The 19,350-nt window shown below is 37.8% G+C and overlaps 1 protein-coding gene across 3 annotated transcripts in view; it reads right to left on the bottom strand.

The window, feature by feature from the left end:
* Positions 1-19,350, bottom strand: part of KCNH1 (potassium voltage-gated channel subfamily H member 1) — a 185,894-nt gene that overhangs the window by 75,238 nt on the left and 91,306 nt on the right. For all 3 annotated transcript variants that reach the window (XR_001874221.1, XR_001874222.1, XM_017811781.1), the window contains exon 10: positions 4,579-4,775. Coding sequence is in view for 1 of the 3 variants with exons in the window: in XM_017811781.1 (XP_017667270.1) it covers positions 4,579-4,775 (197 nt within the window). In the remaining 2 variants the exon portion in view is untranslated. The remainder of the gene's footprint in view (positions 1-4,578; positions 4,776-19,350) is intronic.

The raw sequence follows: 19,350 nt of genomic DNA, 5'->3' as shown, positions 1-19,350 counted from the left end.
TCAGCCTTTTGCGTATCAGAAAAAATTCTGGGATAACATTTTGAACTTCTATCATGAAAAAGAATTGGAAAACTTGCCACGTGGAAAGGCCATGGACTACTCTCTGAAAACATTCTGCTGCCAAAGGCCTACCAGAGATTTAAAATCAGGGCTTGAAGCACTCCTAGCTGAAATGTATGATTTGAGAGAGGTTTTTTCTCTAGTTAGAGCTTACATTACAAAAAGAAGAAATATTAAGTTAATGTTGAAGAGGAAAGCACAATTACATTTTAAAATTGCTTTTCAAAAGAGATGGTGGGAGTCCTGTCCACTGGCACAGTTGGAATACCATAGAATAAACACACCACTACATGTACAAAAGCAAGTAATCTTACACTGGCAAGGAGTCTATTCTGTTACAATCACTTCTCTCTCAAGAAATATGTTCTGACTGAGAGCTTTGGTTCTAAATCATTAAATCGTGTTTGATTTGTAAAAATGCAGAATGCTCTTTGCAATTTCTTTCAGTCTTACAAAATCCCAGTAACATACCTATATCCTACTGCATTCCTTCTTTTATTTCAGGACACAAATTTCAGCCTCTAAAAAGCTACTTCTGCTTTCTATCATGATACTCCAAAGTATTCAGAATTAGTCATTTAATCTCTATCCAGGCTAAAATAGCCTACTAGAGAAATCTCAGCTTAATCAATTATGTATAAGAATTCTCCCTTTTCTGTAGTGTGTGCGATCACTTGAGCTATAACATCATTTTCAGCTGCAGCAGAATGAACTGAGCAAATACACTGTGGTACAACTCAGTGTAAGTTAATATTGGTCACAAAGCTCATACACATGGAAAGAAGCAACTGCAAAACCAGAATGATTACAAGTACTCTCAAAGGCCTTTCACATTCCTGAAAAAAGAATGTGAAACTTGCACCTCCTCACAAGCAAAAGATGATGACAAGAAGCTATCATGCAAGCTTTTGTCTTCTTCTGCTTCTACCAACCTGGAGATGTGAAATCCAGTCTGGAGACCCAGCAGTGTTTAAATATTTGGAGGGGAAAACCAGATCTCCATGCAGCCTGTGAATCCTGACGCCCTCCAAACCTACAATATTTCTTTCATCTAACATATCCTCCATAAGGGTGTTTGTCACTTGACTATCCCACATACCCCTGGTTCTCTCTGAAATTCCAAAAATGGAGAGAAACATCAAGTTAACCTGCTTTAATTTAATCGCATTGTTACAGCAGGAAGCGCTCTGAGAAACCCTCTATCAGCTTCCTTTCAGCCGCAAAGCCCTCGAGTCCAACATACAGCCACCTGCAGCCACAGACTGCAGTTCCAGTTTCTTAAGATGGTGGAAAGAGAGATGCAGCAGATGATTCTCCCCCTGCTCCCACTAAGATGAAAATTTTAATGACTGGCAGTAGAAAGAGTTAATTAAAGGTCTCCTTTCTCTTCCCCTTTAGGAAAAAGAAAAAGTTTTCCAAGTCTGAGCTCCAGTCAGAGGTAACTAGATAGCTAATAACTTCAGGAGGGATTTTAGTCACTTGAGCAAACTGATCAGTTTTAGAAAAGAGGATATTTCACTGGAGTTTGTTGAGAAAGCGAGTGAAAGAAAACTTTTCACAACATAGACAGGGATGGTAATGACATGCCAGGGACAGAGCACTGGAAACTTTCCCCTTGGCCACAAAGTCTTTAAACAGGCAGTAACATTTCATAACTGCAGCCCTGTTCTAGGAAAGGTATAAAGGGGACGCATGGACAAAAGCTTCCTGCCCTCCCAGCTCAGCTCAAACCACATTCAAGATAAGCAGGAAGAACAGCACAAGGAATAGAGGGAAGTTGCTTTCTACTTTGCCTAAATCCAGCTCAGAGATTAGCTAAGGTCAAGACTAGTTGACCACTTCCAGTACCCTCCAACACACCTGCATGTCTGCTTATTTCTGTCACAGACATTAGCACATGGATCCAGACCCCAGTAAGTGGAGGGAACATCGGTAAGGTCAGCACTGTTCACTGGCACCAAAGGGCCTGGGACAGAGAGTCCCATCTCCACCAGGGATCACTACAGGAGACTCAGCAGCCAAGGAATATGCAAACATGGTGAAAAAATGGATCAGTGTTAAAGCTCACTTAACCTGAGTGAAACTTGGCTACAAAGCACCTTGCACTAAGTAGTGAGACTCAGTACCATGGCCAAGAGAAGGCATATGCACCCTGGAGATGGGGACACCTCAGAGGAATAACCAAGTCTAAAAACATATCCATGAGATCCTTCTGCGGGGGGAGAAAGAAAACCCCAAAGCTGCTTTGCATGTATTTGGAATCTGTATGAATATATTTGGGATGCATATACAGTATCTGCACTTCAACTGGTTGAACACTTTTGGAGCTAGAGCTGAAACTGTTTATTGAAATGAAAAGTGTAATTCTGGTATTTATACTCCAAAGGGTATGCAATACATCACAAATGTAACTCACAGAAGGTACCAGTTCATCTGAATTCTACAAAATTCCATTTGCAGAAATAGACTAGGAGAAGTGTTAGAAGCAACAGGCTGGGGAGATACTTCTATAAAAAAATCACAGATATTTAAACCAGATTAAATTCTAAACTCTAAAAAGTTGTCCTTTAACGTGCATTACCTCAAATCTCTGAAGTATTGTACCTTCCATGCATTTCCAAAAGCATATACTATTCACATTATTTAACATTTGCATTCTGATTGCAATCAGCCTTCTTTCAATAAAATAAATAACGTTACAGCTTGTTAACCTAGAACCATCAAACTCTCGCTTCCATTATCAATCAACGCCACTTTTCTGCTGACTGCAACTCAATTAAAATCCAATTATTTGAATAACTGGATGGAAATTGCTATCATAAGACGTACCTTTTTATTAGGAACATTTTGTGGAGAAAACTGACAGCACAGAAATTATGACACTGCGGTTAAAAGATGTTTTGTAACCTGGGCTGGGAAAAGATATGCTGATAAATGTGGAGGAACAGAGTGCGACTTCTGGAGTAGGTATTTTATCCTAAAATTGGGACTTTTGGCTCAGAGCAGATTAGATTCTGCTAGCATTGCCATGAGCTTTAAAAAAGTTGGTCCTTCTATGCCTCAAAGCTTGTTATTTTTACTGATGTTAAAAAAAAAAAGAAAAAAAGTAGTTATATATTCTTAGAGCATCTTACCACATTACCCACAGAGCTAATTACAAAATATGTCAGTCAGTGATACCAATTCTTTAGGTAATCTCAATGTCAATTTTTTTCATTTATTTTATTTCTTACATTAACTAACATCGGACAAGTAGCTGTTTATTAACAGCTCTTGCAGCTGTGTACCTTCTCCTTATCCTGCAGGAACTCAGTATTATTTGGAAAAAAATGTCATATGAGGAAACCCTCAAGTATAAGTTGCTTCTTAGTTTTTAATTACATCAATTTTCTACTAGAGCTGTATTTATTTGACCGAAGTGTGGATAGTACATTCTTCTTCATCCAACACTAAAAAGTTGAATTCTTTGATATTGCTCTTAGATGGAAAATATCATCACACTACTTTAATTTCAGCATGCCAACTCCATATAAAAAAAATAAAACATTTTTAAAAACGTCTAGTTGCAAAGTCTAATTTTACGAAACAGATTTAAAAGAATTAAAGATTTCTATTTTTTCAGCTGTAAACTTACTTGGCACCTGGAAGTTACCATGGAAAATCTTTTTTAGGAACAAAAAAATCTCCTATCAAACATATTTCTTTAGCTGATCTCAAGTATCCTTATATCATAATGTTTTAAAGCAAATGCAGGCTCTCCAATGTATTTCTTTTAAATGTAATAGTATTGTCTTCTATCTTGCATCATAAAATCATATCATCTGAATTATACCTACTACAGTTTTAATAAATTTCTACAGAGGTTGTTCACTGAAGATTACACAGAGGATTTAAAAGGAGCTATTAGATTATGATGACTTGCATTTGACAAAATAACTTGTACTGGCACACAGCAAGGAATGAAATGAGCCAAAAAATCAAGGATAAGAAAAAGGAAACATTATAGATAAGCAAAGTAATTCCAAAATGTGATTGATTCTAAAAGAAGCAACTCTTGATAGAATGTCATGTTCATATTATTTTTCCATTGTGATTATTCTTCTTGACTTTTGCTCCATATATTAGATTTTATATCTTTCCTGTCATTTTCTATGTAATTTCAGGCAACACTCCTAAAATATTTTTAGCTGCTTTACAAACCAAAGTTGCATTAACTAGTGAACACTGTTTATCACAAATGCATGACAGTTTGCAAACTGCTGGAATCTGTCTCTTCCCTTGAAATGTGCAATACTTTCACATACACACAGTCTACCTCTCTACAAAACTAGCACAGAAATAAATGTGGCCTTTTGACTCTACACACTAGCAGTGTCTCTTAGGCAAGCTCTGAAAAACCTTCTTATAAAGAGAGCCTACAAAAAATGCCAGAATTCAAGTAATTCAGTTTTTTTCATGCAGAGAGTCCTTAAAAGTGCAATCATTTATAAGACGTATGTTGAAATCAAAGCTACTTACCCTTTTTCTCAAGTTGTAGGTCAAAATGAGATTTCTAGAGAAGGAGTGTGAAAAGGCTGTGTAGAACTCCAGTACTTTTTGCAAAGCATCTCTCTTAATCACATGAAGATCACAGTAAGTCAAAGCCCTTACATTAGCACAGGACTGGGCAAGGGTAGACTCCTTCCAGAACACATCACCAAAAACGTCTCCTTTGCCTAAACAAAAATAACAGCATTACTTTCAATAACAGTACTATTTCCACCAAAAATATAAAAGAATATACATCTTATTTATACAGACAAGTTTCTTCTACTTCATGTGGTCAGAAAATAATTCTGCCTAAAAAAAATAACTTTGAAATATTTCATTAATAACTTTTTCTGCTATCTTTTTGTTAATTACTTTGCTAATAGCCTAGCAAAATTTCATAAGAATAAATAATAATCAAAAAGTTGTTCATGTGATGAGTCCCCTTTAAATATCAATAAATTCTTTTCTTTAAAAATCAAGAAAAGAGATTCATTCTTGGTTCGTGTTCTCTTCTTATCCCTTTCAAAGAGATTAATTAAGATGAAATGTTTTTCCCTTTCTTCTTTTAACTTAAATGCAAAGGATTTGATTCTTACATCTATGTTGTTAAGTTTTCTTAATCTGGCTAACAATTACCCACTATTATGCCAATAAAACCATCTTGTATAAGACGTCAGTGCAATTACAGGCTACAACGAAATAGAGTCCAAAACAAGAAGAGTACAGGTTAGTTATCACCAGCGTAGCAATGGCCAGGCATGAATGTTTAGCTGTTACACACTGGAAGAAAGAAAACAGCCATTTCCTTACAACCTTTCCAGCTCAGGGCAAGTTTACCAAAATCCAGCTGAGGAACAGCTCCCAGTAAGGATTTTGCTGGTTATAACCCAGCTCAGGCTGGGCACAAAAGGGAGTGTGTAGGAGAAAGTTACAAGCCCATTTATAAGAGTAATGGTCTTTTTTTTTTTTTCTATTTTCCACCATATACTGCTAACAGAATAAGAATATTATACTGTTCTTGTTTTGAAATGTGTTTTCCTCTTAAACTTCTGCTTTGTTACATAACCACTGCATATTTCTCTTAAGACAAACAACAAAGAAATACATTCACAACATCTATCAAGCTGAGGTAGGAATGGACCAGATGGTACCTTGTCTTATAAGAAATACTCTGCCCATAGCAATTCTGAAAGCCAAAGCATCAAAATAAATATTAGTTTATTGACTTCAGCCAGGCCCTTTTAAGTTTCATTTCTTAGATAAATAGTCACGTATAAAAGGCTATATGAAAGTCAAGAGAACTATCATGAGTATAGAGCTCAAGAAAACTTGTAAATTAAACCCAGAATTCCCATCTTAGCCCTTGAGCTGTACTTCCATCCTTACCTAATCTTTCCATTAGATGATAAGCATTTTCTCTTTGAGGAGAAGCTATCAGCTTGATGGTAAGCTACACTGTAGTGCAATAAGCTGTCATTCACACTGATGTGCTCCCAGTCTTCCACAGAAGCCCTATGCAGCCACCTCCCATGGACCAGTTTAGTCCCTGATCACTTTGGAGGAGCATAGACTCTATTTTAATTTTAAATGTGTGTATACACTGAAACCACCCGTTCCCTTAGCACGTTTTTTCCTCAAAAATTAAGCAAAGACACCATAACGATAACCCTTCTCCAATCTCAAGTCTCCTTACATAGGACAATATCTAGAAATACTACAAAGGCTGCACATCAATAAGCATGGTGGCAGTCCAATAGCCCAGTACAGTAAGCAACTTTTCATTTTAATAGCAATGACTTTTCACAGCTTCAATTATTTAAATGTATGCTTTTTCAATGGATACATTAAAAACGGTCAAAGAAAAATGCTTCCATGCACTTAAAGCAGATCATCATCTGAAAGGCTTTTAGACAGACAAGTACACAATATATTCAAAACTGAAGTGAAACAATTTTTATGCACCATAAAAACTGATATGCTTCACTGGGTAAAAATGGATTGTTTGCCTTTGGAATAAATATGCTTTTACTCACAATATTCCAGGCAATTAGCTAAACAACTGTTTTAATTAACGCTCTGGAATCTATCAAGCATTGAAATGTGCCATCACTGAGGAGCAACAGTTAGAGCTGGTAATCCAAGCACAAGGGAGAGAAATTCTAGCTTTGTTCTAAGCATATTCCTTAATATCTCCAGAGAAGTTCCCCTACCTTAACATGAAAATAATCATTTTACTGTCCCACAGTATCATGAAGAATAATTAGTACAATGCAAGCACAAACAGCATGGTGCTGGTATGCCTACCTCAGAAGTTAGTTGTCTTACTCTTTTTAAAATTTAATTCTGCTTTTCACGTAACACAGAAAGACACAACTGTGTCATTCACCTGTGGCAGCAATGACAGTTTCCCTTTGCTATTTGTAACTCCCTCCTTCCAAAAAACTGTCCCTCCTGCAGTTTCCTGCTACCCTAGAGAGCCACTTCCCATTAGTGGCAGGAACAGCACAGGAAGGAGCTACATCTGCAGGGTGCCTACTGAGCCAAACCAGAGAAAAGCAACACATGAACCACAAACTGAGTCAGATCACAGAAGCCTCTGTTTGAAAGAAACAAATCAAAAAAACCCTGAAGAAGTTGTACTCGATTTCATTGAAATATTTCCTTGAAGTTAACAGTCAGTGATTTAGTTGAAAATCAATCCTACATTATATTTTGGGTTCCAAAGCAAGGCACACATGCAAACACCATACTGCTTTGTTTCCATCAAGTGCATTTAGGAAATGATGCATATCAAAAGTATCAAATTTGATTGTCAGATTCTAAAAAAAACTCGTCTTCGATATTCATAGAAAAACAGGGGGGAAAAGGAGCAGTAGGAAATCTTTATAACAAGAAGGAATTAAAATTCCACCCAGGAGTACCTGCACTGGATTAGAACAATTGGCCTCTTATACATAATATGGAACTGCATATCATCTCCCTTTGTCTATATGTTCTCCACATTGTAAGATCAATCACTCAGGAAAAAGGAATTAAAAAAAATGGGGGGCAGATTAAGTGGGTGTTTTATCAAATCCATCTGTAATTAGAAAGCAAGAGGGACAAGGTGATACTTCTAAGTGTGTCAGAAGGAGGTTGGCAAAGTCTAATGGCTGCATTAGGGAACCTGAGCCAAAAGTCTCTTTTTACATATAACTCCAGGCTTTATATATTTCACCTTACCTCTGAGGAAAGATTAAAAAGCTAGAGAAATGCAGATGGCATTTGTTTGTCAGTACTTTGCATTTTTCATTCCCAGCTTGCTGAATTCCAGACGTTTGCCAAGAACATTATCTGTCAATCACACTTAAAGTGGATGATCTAAGCTTTTACCATCAATCATTTATATTCCCTGCTGAATTTGTGGGCTGAGGACCTTTTTCACCATCAGCTCAGCATGCACTTGAAATCCAAATAGTTTTCTGCCTTTTATGTTTGCTTGTTTGTTTTAATTATAATAACAAGTCCTGAAACAAAATTCTTAAATAGTGAAGAATTATTTTATAAAACCTTCTATTTCCATATTTTTTCTTTCCCAATTTCTTTCTCACATCAAATTTGCTATTTCTCTTATAAGTGAAAAGATGATTTCTCTGTTACCACTGTAAATTCAGCCTGAGTCAGGCGTAAGGTCAAGCCACATTCACTCTGTCTCCTCAAAGCAGCACAGTAATGAAGATGTGATTACTGCTGCTTAGTCAGGTGTTCTGCTGATTTTGTTTAAGAACTACATTCTCACATTATAGCTATATTGTCTTGATACCACAAACCTTGGTTTTTTCACTCCTAAAAAGTGGAAGTATTGAAGAGCTCTCAGACAGAACATAGTCCACTCCAAAAAAATCTGGTTCATTTGTAGAATATGTGCTTGACTGATAACCTACTTAGTCCATTTTTGGATTCTGGATGTCTGGAAGTCATGGTGCAGTTTTGGTGTGATAGCAGCTGGGTGAGAAGATGAGGTCATAGATTCATATGCTGAAGGTCTTCCAGGTCAGTATGGATTTTGAAGGGATTCACACAAATCCATGGGTTTTCAGTACATCAGACAAAATATTCATGTTAGAATAATTCTTGAATCAATAGTAATTGTTGTTACAGCAGCCAACACCAGAATCTAGGACGGGTCCCTTCCCAATCTGCCTTCATCTGCATGTTTAAATGACAGAACTGGGATCTGACATAGTCTCAGCAGATCCAAAGATAAGCTAAAATGACCAAACACTGCTCGATGGTACCGCGGCAATGCAGCACTAAGCATATCTTGGAAATCAGGTGTTAGCAAATAATGTTATCTGTAATACTGATCCACAGTGGCTGCCACAATGACTTTCCCAGCACAGCTCCCTGGAGCACCCACACCAGCCTGCGCTTTCAGGATTTGTTTGCCACCTCCAAGCAGTGGGAGACACCAACTGCTATGAAAGCAAACACTGATTCTCTCTGCATAGGTCTCTTTCTAGTGACTGCTCAGTTAAAATGCTGCTTTTTAAAGTGACTGCTCAGTTAAAATGCTGACATTTAAAAACAAACAAAAAAAAAACTGGCCTGATTTTTTCCTTTTTCCCTTCCTCCCTCCCTCCCCAGAGAATCTGAATTTAGTCCATGTCACAGGCTCCTACCAATTCTATTCAAGCATAATTCCACTAAGGACAGTGTATTTACCCCCGGTGTTCAAAGCCAATGATGTGAGACTTGGGTCGAATTCCCTCTGTGATCACCACGTCTGTTTGGCTTCAACTGAAAATCCTTCCCTCTCCTCTCTTCCCTCATCTCCTCCTAATCTAAGTAAGGCATGCAATTTAAATTTTCCCATTTTACAAAGAGAAGAAAGATTCAAGGAAATTAGAGGCATTAGAGCAAAAAGAATTTTTCCTCTTGGTGCATTGTTTTAAGGCAACAAATATCTGTCAGGCAATAAAAACTGATATTTTGGCATTGAGGTATTCAGTATGTGTCCTACAAATAAATTGTACAACTTGACAGCCACTGAATAGCCTGTAGTTTGGTTCTCCAACACAGTACAGCTGGCAGGAGATGATGCATGGAAGTGATTTGCTGCTTTGGATTTTCTTAAGATTTCTGAAGTGCAAACTGAGACATGTAATGAGAAGTGAATGACCAACTGCAGAGAATATAATATTTTTCATTAACCAGAGTTTTAATTAATCTATTCCTCTAATAAGATCTTAAAAAAAGTCTGAGTATCAATGCCACAGAAACCAAAGTAAGAGTTACAGATAAAACAAACTGAAGTTGCACTTTCAGTGACTTGCCTGGTACACAAATAGAAACACAGTGTATCTGTTTATGTTGTAAAACATAGCCTGGCAATATTTTGCAGACACTTTACTGTACAACTGCATCAATTTTCTCTGTTGAAGCACATTACTGTACAGACAAAGTAAAAACATTTATTTTCGAGATGAGTAGCAACAACATGTGTTACTTACAGCTAAGATTGCTATTATTGTTATTATTAATAATTATTATTATTAAAGTGTTTATTTGTCTCTCTGAATAGAGCATAGATTATATTTCACTACGTGACTTAATGTGATGAGAAGAAGAGTTTTAAATGTCAATTGGGCCCCACCAGGCTTACTCACAGAAAACTTGGAGGCTTCAGTAGAATCTGATTCATTTATCCTTATTTGCATTTTAATGGTTACTGTAAAAAAGTTATGAATATATGTCCAGTTTGTATGAACTCAGGTGATATGGAAGTTACCAGCTCAAGTAACTGGGGTCAAAAATGTATTTGAATATATTTGCATTGGTTAACTAATAGGAAAAACACAGCGCAATTTCTGTTGTCATTGCATGGACAGTGCTAATTCTCTGATCAAAAAAAAAAACCTATCTGAGAGGATCAAATTGCATTATCCTCTGAGTTATTTCTCTGACTACTTAGAGACAGGCTTTAGGTTCTAGCTACATTGAAATCTCAAAATTTTATTGTATTTCAGACAAAAAGGATTCACAAGAGTTTAAATAGTAAATTTTATGTTCTGAAGTATATAAAATAAGTATTTTGAAAGCCTCACAAAGTATGTATCTATAGTATATTTAATTCTATTTAATATTTTTCGCAACCCCTTCAGTATAAATTTAACAATGTTAAAGAAACATACTTCTGCAAATTTGCAGATGACACCAAGTTGGGGGGGAATGTCGACCTGCCGGAAGGCAGGAGGGCTCTGCAGAGGGATCTGGATAGACTGGAGAGATGGACTGACTCCAATGGAATGAAGTTCAACAAGGCCAAGTGCCGGGTCCTGCACTTTGGCCACAACAACCCCCTACAGCGCTACAGGTTGGGGACAGAGTGGCTGGAGAGCAGCCAGGCAGAAAGGGACTTGGGGGTCCTGATCGACAGGAGGCTGAACATGAGCCAGCAGTGTGCCCAGGTGGCCAAGAAGGCCAATGGCATCCTGGCCTGGATCAGGAACAGTGTGGCCAGCAGGAGCAGGGAAGTGATTCTTCCCCTGTACTCTGCATTGGTGAGGTCACACCTTGAGCATTGTGTTCAGCTCTGGGCCCCTCAGTTCAGGAAGGATATTGAGGTGCTGGAGCGGGTCCAGAGAAGAGCAACAAGGCTGGTGAAGGGACTTGAGCACAAGTCCTATGAGGAGAGGCTGAGGGAGCTGGGGTTGTTTAGTCTGGAGAAGAGAAGGCTTAGAGGCGACCTCATCACTCTCTTCAACTACCTGAAGGGAGGTTATAGCCAGGCGGGGGTTGGTCTCTTCTCCCAGGCAACCAACAATAGGACAAGGGAACATGGGCTCAAGCTCTGCCAGGGGAGGTTTAGGTTAGATGTTAGGAAGAAATTCTTTACAGAGAGGGTTATCAGGCATTGGAACGGCCTACTCAGAGAGGTGGTAGATTCACCATCCCTGGAGGTTTTTAAAAAGAGATTGGACGTGGTCCTTAGTGCCATGATATAGTAATTGGAGTTGGATCAGGGGTTGGACTTGATGATCTTGGAGGTCTTTTCCAACCCAATCTATTCTATGATTCTATGATTCTCTGAAAAAAAGTTATAACTTGAAACTTGAAGAAAACAAAGAAAAATGAGTGTTTCATGAAAATGTTTTACATTAATTTTTAACCTGTCTTTTTAGTGAAAACAATTTAATTCTTCCTCCTCCGAAATTCTGAAACAGAAACAAAACCCTACCCAAAACAACAATTAAAATTAATTCAGTGCTTCACCGGCCAGAAGCTGACTTTTTTGCTAAATTATAATTTTTAGCTCTTCGTGCCGCTGGTTGGAGTATGGACATGAACACGATGTGCAAGCCTTCCAGACACAGTCTGAGATATCAAGAGATATGATGGAACAGAGAGCCTCATCTCCACCACATCTCAATTTCAGCAGACAGTGTCATGGATCACTGTTGCCAGTAGCCTGTCAGACACTACCATCTTCCAAAGGGGACTTTTCCACATGTGGTGATGTCAGACTACTTAAGAGCACATCATGCAAAGCTGCATAGATTTTCAACAATAAAACACAAAACATGCCAGTAAGTTCACTACTGAGGCCTCTATTCACAGGGAATCCCCCTCTTCCTCAGTTATTCCAGCAAGTCATTAATCAAGTATTTTAAAAATCTGTTTCTCCAATACCCTGCCCAGTCTTAGACCATCTACAGAGAGCAGTGGACAAGAGCTTTGGTGATTCATCCTTTTAATGCTCTATCAGAAGCTAGACATAGAACAGCTAATGGCTGGCTGAAGTCTTAAAATTGGCAACTCTGATATCAACCCACTCCAGGTGTCGGGAGCACAGGAATAAGGAATACTCTCTGCCCAAAACCACCATTTGGAATAAACATATATTTCTCCATGAAAGTTTTAGTGCTGCTCCTATATCCACCATGAAATTAAAATTTTATATTAATGTAGACCTCTTTATGCCACGGTCTTTTAAAAAGTTTAGCTGGATCTCCATTTTTAATACTTTTGCTAAGTGTGCCTGGACACACATTGGGCAAATCAAAATCTGAAAATTGTTCCTTCAGTTGATGTTCATTGAATCACTTCATAGAAACACGCAACTTGTCCGATCTCCTATTATAAGTTAACCTAAAAAAACCCCAAGCCTTTAAACTATAAATAGAAAAAGCACAATAGACCTCCTGAGGATAAAGATGGATTTTAATTTCAATCATTCCTTTTTGAAAGCATTGCTGGTCACGTTACATTCTTATTCAATAGCACAAACAATGTTGTGACATTAGATGCTGTCAGAAAACTCTAATGCCATCCATAATCCTGCATTTCTTAAGCCTAACAGCACAGTAGCTTGGTATTTTTAACATCGGGAGGTGTACCTACATTGAAAATGTAGGTGAAAAGTGAAGCAGAGAAGTAAGGGACTTTTTCAAAGACTTGGAATTAAACAACAGTAGGCCCTAAAATACACAATTAAGTTTTGAAAATGGGGTAGTATACAAAGCAGCTTAGTTTAGGGAAACCTGAGTTAGCTCAGGTACTAGAGACAGTCTAAAGATAGCAGTCTGGGCTCAGCATAGTTCACTTATCCAACATCTTCAAGTCTGCTGAGAAGCAGTCTCCACATGACTGTGTGGAAGATGCAATGCTTTCCACAGAGAAGGTATAAGACAGGCAGTACTCCTGCACTCTAAAATAAACCACTCCTGCGGTGCAGTTGCCCTTGCAGTTTGCAGTGTCCTATCTGGATGCAAATCTGTCCCACCAAAATCTTAATCAATCCTCTTTTGTCTACAACTGAATGAAATGCTTACGGCTAAATGAGTAAGCTAAAGCAATTGTGAAGAAAACAAACAATTATTCTTATAACATTTCTTTAAGACTGCAATTAGATCAAATTAAATCAGCAGGAATTTCTCCACACAAAGCAAATGGAGCATTTAATATCCTGCTGAAACCAAACATGGCACACCAAGCTCTCCTACACGTTAAAACCACAGTCTCCAATCTTGTCAACTTTATAGCTTTGTAAATAAGAATAAAAGATCTGTATTTCAGGGTCATATAAATATTTCCACTTCCTCAGTTCATGTGTGAACTTTAATGTAAAACTACGTGCATCCTTTGCACACTCCCTGGCCTCCACTCCCCCCCAAAAATTCCCATTCTTGACATTGTGTTACTACATACTTTCATACTTATATATCTACATTCTGTTATTTCCTTTCAACTTTGATAGCAGCAAAAGGAATAGCAACACCAAACTGTTGACCTTGTGGAGAGCAGTGATATTCCTGGCTCACAACAAATTCCTGACTTGATTTCCCTTTCTATCTCATTCACTTTACTTGCCCTTTGTGGAATCAGGAGGTGGACTCTACAATTCTCATACGTCACTTCCAACTCAGGATATTCTATGATGCTAAACCAACAGTCAAGAAAAAAAGTTTATTCTTTTGAAAGTTTTTAGGTCACATAAAGATATCAAGAATATAAATGCAGAACAACTGGGATGTAACATGGGATAAACTGTTTTGTGTGGGGTTTTTGTTTTTCCTTTTTAACTAAACCTTCTAGTAAATGTTATTTTTCTCATCCAGTGCTCAGGTCTGAAGATCACTGTGGTTTTCAAGGCTTTGGTTTTTAGTTGTTAAATAAAGGTTTAAAGCTCCCTGTGTTTAATCAAGTCCACTAAACTAACCTGCAGTCTTACCATCCAAACACACAAGGCTCCCTTGTAAGAAGTATCAAGACCACTCAGCAGCTTTGAACAATTCATATAAGTAAAGATCTGCTGTACAGTCAGGCCATCTAGGAGTCATTAAATGACAAATCACAGAATCACAGAGTATGCTGAGTTGGAAGGGACCCACAAGGAGCATCGAGTCCAATCCTTAGCCCTGCATAGGACCCTCCCCAAGAGTCACACCAGGTGCCCGAGAGTATCATCCAAGTGCTTCTTGAACTCTGTCAGGCTTGGTGCTCTGACCACTTCCCTGGGGAGCCTGTTCCAGTGCCCAACCACCCTCTGGGTGAAGACCCTTTTTCTAATATCCAACCTAAACCTTCCCTGACACAATTTCAGACCATTCCCTTGGGTCCTGTCACTGGTCACCACAGAGAAGACATCAGTGCCTGACCCTCCTCTTCCCCTCATGAGGAAGTTGTGACTGCCATGAGGTCTCCCCTCAGTCTTCTCTTCCCTAGACTGAATAGACCAAGTGATCTCAGCCATTCCTCATACTCCTTCCCCTCAAGGCCCTTCACCATCTTTGTTGCAGCAGTCAGAAAATTTAAGGACAAGACATTGTTTTTCCTACCACTATCTAGAAAAAAACAGTCTGTCACTCTAACTGTCAAGGGTCTTCTTCTTCCTTTCTCTAGCCTTTTTCTGGAATGTTTTCATAAAATTCAAAGATTACCCCTATTACAGGCAAAAAGGGTTGGAACCAATTTGGGTCCCAAAATAACTTGCTTCCTTCAGATTTCCTAGAGAAAAGGGATTTTTCTGCTCAATCTTGGAGTACTATTATGTCAGTCATATCTAACCCAGAATTGATTATTTCCTAGAAAGGTCAAAAATGGTTTTCTAAGTCATTCAGATATTTGTGCATTCACACAAACTAACGAGGCCTTATATCCAGTCCTTCTTTGTGTTTCCAGAAAATACTTACAAAAGGATACTTTTGCTACAATTTTCATGAAATTATCTAAGCACACATGCAATTGGAGATATAACACAAGAACTAGCACTTCCTCTAGCAATGATGAGGAGAGATTAAAAAGGTTCAGATTAAATGGCTGGAGGGTGAGGGAAGTGCCCTCTTATCCCCACATATCTGCTCAGTTGGACTTCTAACGCCAGCTTCTTGTTTACCACAGTTCCAAACAACCTACATTGTCACATTTCACTAATGAAACACATACCTTCACAGTGTACAAAAACATAAAAAGTGCAATGAAAGACAGTTTAGGTCTTCAAACTTGCTTAAATAAAGAAAAAACAACTAGCCATGTAGGCTTATTTCACACTTCTACTACAATCCCTTTTCCCCACATATTCCAAAGAAAGGTTCAGTCAGACTTTATGTTCTGTGCCTGGGGCACAATTAATTCAGGAGGAATATTTGATAAATTAGTTATTTGATAAATTAAAACGTAGCCAATCTCCTCAGCATAAGTAGATTTTAACTTTTCAAAGACCTGCAATAAGGTCAGGTTTTCAGATGATCAGTGGCTCAGCCTGAAATGTCTGCTCCAAAGCAGAGAAACTAGAGCTGCCAAATGAAGTACACATAAATGCTTGATTGTTTTTAACAGCAAAAAACCCCCTATTTTCTCTAACGACATTTGGATAAATGGGTAAGTCTTTAAATAAGAGTAGTTCAAAGAGATCCTGTCAGTCTCAAGTGGATAAAGCAGCATCAGGCCAAATGGGAGGACTTAGAAAAGTTAAAAGCAAAGCCAAGTTGAAAACAGTCTCTTAATGGAAGTCCTGCACGACCTGTGCTTCACTCAGTTCTCTTCAGGGGCAGGGACTATGTGATTGTCTCTGTCTTCCACAAAATGCTGAGTGTACGTCAGCACTTCATCCTATGCAGTAACAATTGTGTAAATGGGAAGAACAGGGAAGAATGGAAAACCAGAGTTATATTTCATCCAAGCAGCTTCCCACTAGCTAAACTTCCCTTTTACATAATCCCACCCTCACACTTACATGTTAATATAGCAAAACATGGTAATACAGTGGCTTTTCTTGCTAGGTCTTATTTTTCTAATCCATTTGTATTAGAATGAATCACAAATAAATCCATCACCTGGCTTAAAAGGTTTTGTTTCTTTGACACATCAAATCCAAAGACTGCATTGCATGGACACTGGTAGTCTCTGTATTTTAGCAGAAATTTTGCAGAGAATTCAAAAAAAAATATGTCTTTCATCGTAACAAATCAAAGTTATACAAAATGCTTCGAAGTCTTTAAATTTTTACTGCAAGCATTTCAAAGGTTTGTTTGGGGTTTTTTTAATTGATTTATTTTTGTGTTTGTATTTAAATCAAAATAATGGTGAAGGCAATATTAGGAGACACACTCAAAAAGAGCACATTTCACTACTGGCCGATGTGCAATTTCTTCCAACTCAGTACTCATATTAATCTAAGTCAATCAAAGACAGTGCTTTGTTTTAAGAACATAAGCCTGAACTGAGAACATACCTGTCTCTGTGGTATTACAGGGAACCGATCTGGATGGATATCATGGAAGTGTACACAATACACTCCAGGGCTACACAATATACTTTTATGTGCTAGTCTGCAAGGTTAAATGTTTCAGAACTTGAAAATGTTTCATATGAATTGGATCCTTAATGGATTAAGTGTAGTCTGCCTTTTGTTTATGTAATGCTGTACAGCAGTCACACAGACTAATTTAGGGATGCAATTAATTTCTCTCTTGTAAGGAAGATACAGGCTACATTGCAAACTGTGAAGACTGCTTTATTACATGACAGCTAAAGTTGAGCAAATAATTCACCTTGAATCGTTTGTGCATTTACTTTTTTTCATCTTTGTTTCAAGAATGCCTGAAAGAAGATTATAGTCTCTCCAACATCCCTGTTAACTAAAATTACTCTATAGAAATGCTCACATGGTTTGCTGTTACATGCCTAATGTTCATAGCTATGTTTAGTTGTGCCTGATAACAAAACTAGGCTGTTCTGGCTGAGTGATCAGCAACAATCACATTTCTTGTACAATTCACTTTTTTTTCCCTTGTAGTACCTTGTTTTATCTGGTATACTTTCATCAAGAGCTTGACAAGCTTAGCTAAATATGAAATTAAAAAACAAAAATAACAACAACAACCACCCCCCCCAAACATTGTTAATCTACAGATAAGAAAACTGAGTACAAAGAAGTTAGGTAGGAAACCCTGGCCCATCTCCTGCAGCATCCTTCAGTAATGTGGTGCTTAAATTGTACAATGTGAAAGGAGAAGAAAGTCCAACTGATTTAGAATAGTGAAAAACTTAGTTAAACACATAATTTCTTATCAGGATAGAGAAATCTTCAACAGAAGACTTCACAGCCTGCAGGGGGAAGGTAGACACACATGTGGAGGGAAAGGGATTCTTTAGTCCAGAAACAGAAACACAAAAATTGAGGTACATCCAAAATGAAATCTCACAGAATCACAAAGAGATTCCACTTCATTTTACTTTTCTCTTCACTTACAATATTCACATAGAAAATGGCAGAGTTCATCAACTTTTGTGAGTGCCAGAGAACTGACTCCAAATGAAAAATAAAAAAAAATTAGTTGTGGAGGGAAAAGGATCAATAGTTATCATCCCAGGAGAGCAGTAGCAACAAAATACTTCTATTTATCCAGATACCAAGGGATCAGCCCCATTTATTTGTAGCTATCACTCTGCAACAGCAGAGATTAGGTTTCTCAAGCAATCTAGGCTGTTTTCTAAAGTGAGTGTTATGATAGAATGCAGAAGTTACCAGTAAAGATGAGGAGACCATTGTTATCTTTAAAGGATATTTTAAAAATTCTGTCTCAGTGCTTTTTATTTATACTCAAATGGAGCAGCAAGACGTTTTGAGGTTTTCTTCTTGCAGTGAACCCAGGTGGTGGCTTTAGGGGACGCAAACTGAGAGGTTTTAATTTGTTCTGCATTTGCCATGTTAATTCATGAGAGTTCAACATGGTAAAAGTTCTTGATGTGCAACTTAGACAAGCAGAAGTTGCTAGTATCATACAGCACTGAACAGCACAGGTAATTCCAGAACAAAAGAGAATCAGTTATCCTCCAACTTTTCACCTTTTTAGCTTCTTATATGGCACAAAATATTATCAACTTGATTCCCCAGGACACTAAATTCACCTTTTACTATATATGTTCAGAAATAGAGAAAAATCGAACTCAGGATATTTATTAGCTCCCTCATTTTTCAGTAGACATTCCTCTTGGGACAGTTGGGTGTATGTGTTCAGAAAAAGTAAGATTACCAAGCTTTTTTCTTCTCTTTTTCTTGGTTGCTACGAGTGACAGGTACTGGATTAAGCCACCATGAGAATTTACCTTATTACCAAAGGGTCTGACAGAATCAAATGATAAGTACAACCTCCTCAGTGCTCCAGCCACAATTTACCTACATGTATTGGATTATCCCACTCTTCTCTTAGCTTTGCCTCAGAATGTTGTTCACATCACTATTTTTAATTCACATCTTTTTAATGCCTCAACACAAAGCTGCCATTCCAAGTTTACACAAATCAGCTCTAAATTTTTAAATTACTTAGACTTTAAAATGGATAAATATTATTTTAACATGAGATCTAAATAAATCTAATTGGAAAATTTCCATAAAAAGTGGATTATTAACAGGGGGTGGGGTGAGAGGGAGGCAGGGAAGACAGGCATTTTAAAAAAAAAGTTTTCTGAGTCCTAAATGGAATTTCTGACAAAAAGAGATGTGTCGAGACAGGAAGAACTCCAAGAATGACCAAGATGCCAATGCTCAAGTAGAGTTTCCATTGAGAGGAAACAGGGTTAAAGCAATCTAGAGATAAGATGATTGCCCTTCCTATTTACCTGTGTGGAACAGGAAGGACAATAAAATACACCTCTCCAGGCTGTGGTAAAGATAACTTGACTGAAGCTTTTTAAAGAATGAGAAGAAGAGGTTATAAAAATGCTCCGCACATCCGTATTTGTGCACAAATGCATATTATCAGCTGTGAAACTCAC

The sequence above is a fragment of the Lepidothrix coronata genome, unplaced genomic scaffold, assembly GCF_001604755.1.
Source record: "Lepidothrix coronata isolate B3197 unplaced genomic scaffold, Lepidothrix_coronata-1.0 Scaffold33, whole genome shotgun sequence".
Taxonomy (NCBI): Eukaryota; Metazoa; Chordata; class Aves; order Passeriformes; family Pipridae; genus Lepidothrix; species Lepidothrix coronata.
Note: the sequence above shows the minus strand (reverse complement) of the source record. Positions and strands in the feature narration are given on the sequence as shown.